General features: G+C 32.7%; 1 protein-coding gene across 1 annotated transcript; it reads right to left on the bottom strand.

The window, feature by feature from the left end:
* Positions 1 to 681: 681 nt before the first annotated feature.
* Positions 682 to 3,206, bottom strand: LOC120209895 (transmembrane protein 184 homolog DDB_G0279555-like). The gene is made up of 5 exons (XM_039208783.1): positions 3,124 to 3,206; positions 2,677 to 2,987; positions 2,457 to 2,579; positions 2,073 to 2,363; positions 682 to 1,359 (listed from the first exon to the last, which is right to left on the bottom strand). The coding sequence occupies exons 2-5, from the start codon at positions 2,938 to 2,940 to the stop codon at positions 697 to 699; spliced, it is 1,341 nt and encodes a 446-aa protein (XP_039064714.1). The 5' UTR covers positions 2,941 to 2,987; positions 3,124 to 3,206; the 3' UTR covers positions 682 to 696.
* Positions 3,207 to 7,145: the final 3,939 nt, after the last annotated feature.

The raw sequence follows: 7,145 nt of genomic DNA, 5'->3' as shown, positions 1-7,145 counted from the left end.
TTGCACTTTCAGAAGATGAAATTGCTTGCCACACTTCTTGCTCTGTAAACACCTCCTCTAGAAAATCACTTTGACTTGAGACAACTGTTTAAAATCAAAATTCAGGCCCTCAACGTCCAATGTTGTTTTTTCATTATAGGTATTCTTGAAAAAATTAAACACACTGACTTTTATCTGTTCTGGATCCGAGATTAATTTGCCTTTAAAATTGATAGAATGAATAGTGTTGATTCTATTCCTTTTCATAGCACTAAGGTGAAAAAACCTTGTATTCCTGTCGCCCTCTTTAATCCACCTATTTCTGGATTTTTGAAACCAAATTCTCTCCTCGATCCTTAGCAGTCTCCATAATTCCTTTTTAAATTCAGTCAATTGATCCCGTTCCCCTGCAGACAAATTTCCACCTTGACACTTTAAGTCCAAACTGTTAATTTTGATTTCCAGCAACGAAATGGACTCTACCAGCCCTAAATGGCCACTTCCAGACCAGTTCCTGATTTTATTTTTAGCTTCCTACAGTATTCTGAAAATTCCACCACTATTGTTCTTCCTTTCATCTACTACCAGAGATTCTTCAACTAAGTCATCGAAACCTTGTTCTTCTAAAAGAAAGTTAAAGAACCTAAAAGGTTTAGGGCCCCAATTTGTAGACTTATCCTCCAGAAAAACTGGATTATGGTCTGAAGTAGATTTCGGTTAAAGAAACTGCGCAATGTTAGGGAAATTCTTAATGAATCTTGCACAAATTAGAAACCGGTCTAGTCTCACCCATGTTGAAGATTCTCTATTGTTGCACCAAGTGAAAGAACCTCCTGACACAGGCAAGTTAATAAGTTTGGCATGTTGCACAAAAGACCTGAAAATATCGATAGTATGCCAATTTTGTGATTTCCCCATCTTTTCTTTTGGATCAAGATACGCGTTGAAATCTCCCCCTAAACAAACTGGTAAATTTATAGGTGTAACATAATTTAGCAGCTCCCCATAAAAATCCTCCTTCTCAGCTTCAACTAGAGTCCCATAAACATTAATAACTACAAACTCCATCGGACCATTCTTAAATTTTCCCACTAACGCCAAAAACCTACTATGAACATACTGATCCGTGACTTGAACCACATCCTCATTCCACAAAGAAATCAAACCCCCGATGAACCCTGTGCTGGAGAGACCTGCACCCCCTTTAACATCTCCACTATATGGATAGACATGGTATGCATACTGCTGGAGAACAGAAAATACAACCATCTCTAGACACACCAATATGTTTTGAAGAGCTTCCTCAAGGTGCTCCACGTCCAACCAGAAATGATGGGATTTTATGAAGCCCACCGCAACAAGTATGTCAAGCACCACTCCCTGCATGCAGTCAATTGATGCCATTAACATGAGATAAGAGCAGAATAATATAGTTCAACAACAAACTCCCGCCAATAAGGGCAAGGAAACGTTGATCTAGCTGCAGCTTGCAACGCAAGTGTAATGTTAAGAATTTGACAACATTTATAGCTTGGTATTCATATATAGTACACCAAAACGATCAAAACCTCCACATTTGCTGCAAATAATTGATTAATTCCTAGTGCTCAACACAGAAAGTTCAACTCTGAACCAGTAATCCTGCAAACTTCTTAGAAGGAAGAAACAAACGATATCCAGCCAGAGGGGGGAAGAATATTCAGAAGAAGCTATATGGTTAGCTAAGTTTCCGTAATATACTATTCTTTGATGAGTCTCAATCTGATTTTCTCTTCAGGACACCATTTGATTGTATATTCCATTACCTAGATTAGGCTCAATCATAAGATATCTTCCCACATCCAGAGAAAGCAATGTTTCCTTGACGGGGACACAATGATTTTCTAGTTACAAATTATGAAAGTATGTGTTAGTCAACCTTCACACGAGTTAAGAGCCTATGTAACAGGCTTGGTTAGTTTTACTAAAGGCCACATCACTGTTTATCCTCAGGGGTTTAGAGAAAAAAAATGTCCATTCTTTCATGCTTCTATTTAGTATAAAGTAATGAATGCTCCAAAAAAAAAAACTAAAGAACGAAGAAGGTTTTTTACCTGCCAAAAGCAGAAGAAAACAATTCCCTTGATGCACATGAACTTTGCAAGTGGCTTGTGAGGTTCCAACTCTTTCGCAAAGACATGGTAAAAGGCTACCAAAGAATATAATGCTAATGAAACAGACACATTGAGGATGATTGTGAATGTCCAGCTCAACCAAGAAGGATAAAACCGTAGAACTTGCAGTGTTATCATCAAGACAGAACACACTGGACGGATGACAACAAATTGCCATGTCCAATACTTGAGAAGCTTTATTGTATTGTGGTTAAGCCTAACTGTTCGAGGCTGTAGTTTGAGCAACCACAATGTATCAAGAGACTTAATTAATAGTGTAAATACTAATTTATTCAAGTGACATATTATTTTAAAATTTCATACCTGAAAAAGGGTCATTGGGAATGAATGGTGAATCTCTCTTCCTTTGATTTCATCAGGTACAATATTTTTGCTAATTGATATATTCAAGTAACTATACATCAAAGCCATGAACTTAGCAATCACCTAGAACCAAAAACATCAAAAAGCAGCAGCGAATAACATTTAACATAGATAAATGCAACAAAGCAAAATCCAAAGATTGAGCAAAAGGGGCACTCACTAAAGCCTCGTAACATTCCTTGACTGATTCCAGAAACATGAAGAACGCTTTGCTTCCTTTAACATCCAATAATCCCACGAAGGAGACAAGAGCATAAAGAGGAGCCATAAGGATAATGATTAGTATAGCTTTCTGCTCCTTGGGGTTTTTCCAGTAAAAAAGATGCTGTGACACAAGCTGCAGTGTGAAATGCAATGAAAGCACCACACAAAACGCAGATCCCATCAGAGTAATCTGCGGACGATTTAAATTGCTAAAATCCATGGCTTCTTTCAGCTAATAGATGAGAATTGAACACCCGAAGCACGGATCTGCAAAAGATGGAACAACACCGAATTTGACCAACAAACTTAGGGTGAATAACTAATACATAAATATTAAAACAAAAATTAAGAACTACCCATCTTGAAATGACGGATATTTAAGGCAAAGATCGTGAAAACGGACCTGATCAACGAAATCTTTGAGGGGAAGTTCAGAAAATAGCGACTAGTAAAAGTCTAACGACGCAGTGGAAATACAAATCTGAGATAGCTAGAATGGATCCGCTGCCGTTTGCTCACCTTTAACAGAAATTTTAATATAGAATGCCAAGTAGAGAAATATTGATCATGCAAAATAAAACTATAGAAATAAATAAATTATTCAAGCAAATAAAATAAATTTTGTCTAATTAGTAAATTTACCCATGAATGAGAATGGTCTTATTTTATTTTTAATTTTAATATTTTAACAAATTTTTTAATTGTAAAAAGGTAAAAGTAGAAAGAAATTAAAATAGAAATTTTCAGAATCAACTTAATGATTTAAACTTATTGTTTCGTTTTATTATATTTATTGTTTTATAAATTTTTTATGTTAGACTCTATATTTTAATTTTATTTTTTAAATTAATTTAAAAGTAAAAAATTGAATAAAATCATTAATAACTATATATAACTTTTTATAATACAAAGAGAGATTAATTTTTGATGGGATCATAGAATCGAGTGTCTTTATAAAAAAAACATTTTGAACTTACGTTGGGGGCTCTAAGAAAGAGTGTGTTCTAGCAAGTAGCTTCCAAGTTAAATTGGATAGACCGTCGGCTATCATATTGCATTCCTGGCAAAAATGCCCAAATAATGTATGTGGGAATGTTTATTTCCCAAAATAATACAGTCATTCGATTATTTCCCCAAATGAGGTGAATGCTACAGGAAACATGCATAGAGCCAGATCACTTGGCGTCTTCAAAGGGAGCAGATTTCTCGGCGTCTTCAACACAAAAATTTCCATGCAAACATGAATCTCTCGGCGTCTTTCATACAACTATTTGGGGAATGCTCGGCGTCTTCAAGCATGGGAAAATGGAATGCTCGGCTCTCTCGGTATCTTCCATGCAACTCTTTGAGAATGCTCGGGGAATACTAACATTCATTTAATAAAAAAAACCCCAAAAGCTGCTACCCCTCTCTCTCTCCCACGTGAAACTTCTCAATGTATTTGATATGATTTATTAATAGTAAAAAACTCAATTTAATAATATTGATATGATTTATTAATAACGATTTAATGATTTACTACTAATTATTTAATAATAATATTGATTTAATAATGATTTAATAATAATAATTTAATAATGATTACTAATAATTTTAATGATTTAATAATGATTAGTAGTAATTTTTTATTATTAATATTTAATAATTTGATACCAATGATTTAGTAATGATTACTAATAATGATTTAATGGTAAAAACTCAATTTAATAGTAATGATATTCGATTCGATTACTTAAATTTGATACTAATAATTTAATAATGATTACAACTCTTGACAGTGTCGGGGAGTTGTTGAATAATAATGTCCAGACGCACATCGGTTTCGTTATGGTCGTTGCACTTGTTTAGGAGTTTGTTCATCATAACCAACCTGCTCATTCATCGAGGGCATAGGTTCTGGTATTGTAATTATATGTCTAGCACCACTATGCTCTCCCATCTGAGGACAAATACTCGTATTTGTCATCATAGATGTCATCTGATCAAAATCATTTGTTGTCCCAAACATGGGAGAGAACATGGGTGATTGACGAGGAACAACTTGAGGAGTGTAGGGCGTAACACCAGAATCACCAAACATTTGATTAAATGATCTTGCGTGATCAAAAGATTCTAGTGGGATATTACCCTAAACCCTAAACCATAAATAACAATATTATAATATAAACATATTAAAAAATAATTTCGCTAATTAATTTTATATATACCTCAACTTTGCATTTGATGTCAATCTTAAACCTAAACCCTAAACCTAAACAGATAAAGGCATAAAATAGAAAGAACGAGGTTGGCGCACAATAACGTGAAAGAGTTTAGGTTAAGATTGACATCAAATGCAAAATTAAGGTATATATAAAATTAATTAGAGAATTTATTTTTTATTATGTTTATATTATAATATTGTTGTTTAGGGTTTAGGTTAATATCCCACTAGAATCTTTAAAATACAATTATATTAATAGAATTTTCTACCATAGGGTTTAGGGTTTAGGGTTTAGGGTTTAGGGTATTTTAAATATTCTAATGGGATATTATCTTAAACCCTAAACCCTAAACCATAAACAACAATATTATAATATAAACATAATAAAAAATAAATTCGCAAATTAATTTTATATATACCTCAACTTTGCATTTGATGTCAATCTTAAACCTAAACTCTTTCACGTTATTATGCGCCAACCCCGTTCTTTCTATTTTATGCCTCTATCTGTTTAGGTTTAAGATTTACATCAAATGCAAAGTTGAGGTATATATAAAATTAATTAACGAATTTATTTTTTATTATGTTTATATTATAATATTGTTGTTTATGGTTTAGGGTAATATCCCACTAGAATCTTTTGATCACACAAGATCATTTAATCAAGTGTTTGGTGATTCTGGTGTTACGCCCTACACTCCTCAAGTTGTTCCTCGTCAATCACCCATGTTCTCTCCCATGTTTGGGACAACAAATGATTTTGATCAGATGACATCTATGATGACAAATACGAGTATTTGTCCTCAGATGGGAGAGCATAGTGGTGTTGGACATATAATTACAATACCGGAACCTATGCCCTCGATGAATGAGCAGGTTGGTTATGATGAACAAACTCCTAAACAAGTGCAACGACCACAACGAAACTGACGTGCGTCTCGACATTATTATTCAACAACACCCAGACACCGTCAAGAATTGTAATCTTTATTAAATTATTAGTATCAAATTTAAGTAATTGAATCGAATATCATTACTATTAAATTGAGTTTTTTACTATTAAATCATTATTAGTAATAATTATTATAATTTCATTATTAGTAATCATTACTAAATTATTTGTATCAAATCATTAAATATTAATAATAAAACATTATTACTAATCATTATTAAATCATTAAAGTCCAAATCATTAAAATTATTAGTAATCATTATTAAATCATTATTATCACATCATTAGCCACAAAAATCATTAAATCATTATTAATAAATCATATCAATACTATTAAATTGAGTTTTTTACTATTAATAAATCATATCAAATACATTGAGAAGTTTCATGTGGGAGAGAGGGGGCAGCAGCTTTTGGGTTTTTTTTTTATTAAATGAATGTTAGTATTCCCCGAGCATTCCCAAAGAGTTGCATGGAAGACGCCGAGAGAGCCGAGCATTCTATTTTCCCATGCTTGAAGACGCCGAGCATTCCTTTGCATGGAAGACACTGAAAGAGAGATCCATTTTTTAATGGAAATTTTGTGTTGAAGAAGTCGATAAATCTGCTTCCTTTGAAGACGTCGAGTGATCCGACACTATGCATGTTTCCTGTAGCATCCACCCCATTTGGGGAAATAATCGAATGACTGCATTATTTTGGGAAATAAACATTCTCACATACATTATATGGGCATTTTTTCCTTGCATTCCTTTGACACATATTAAAATTATAAGCTCTAATCTCCCTTTATAAGATCATGAATATGTCGCACCATCGTTGAAGTATTCCTTATTCCTTGTTCTTGTTAATGTACGGAAAGAACCATTTTATTGTTAGTATTTATTATAATCATTCTTAAATTCTTATCCCACACGATACTTGCATCTACATAAATTTCTCATAATTTCACATCAAACACTTTAGCTTAAAAAATCTAGTCTAAATTTGAACTACTTAGTAAGAAGAGCTTTCGATGAAATTTTTAATCTAGTCTATAGCAATAATCGATTCATGTTTGAAAAGTTTCTTGACTTTTTATATTTTTAATAAGTTTTAAAAAAATTGTATTTTCATCATTAAAAGTATCGAAAAATAACGGCATGATATATCATTATAAGAATGGTGTCGTATACTAATAAAATTCTAATTTAATCTTTGAAGTATAACTGAAAAATCAGTTTGTTCCTTTCTATTTTCTATAAAAAAAATAAAAAAAGTTAAAATTTGA

The sequence above is a fragment of the Hibiscus syriacus genome, unplaced genomic scaffold (genome assembly GCF_006381635.1).
Source record: "Hibiscus syriacus cultivar Baekdansim isolate YM2019G1 unplaced genomic scaffold, ASM638163v2 tig00020682_pilon, whole genome shotgun sequence".
Lineage (NCBI taxonomy): Eukaryota > Viridiplantae > Streptophyta > Magnoliopsida > Malvales > Malvaceae > Hibiscus > Hibiscus syriacus.
This window is presented reverse-complemented; position numbering and strand designations above follow the sequence as displayed.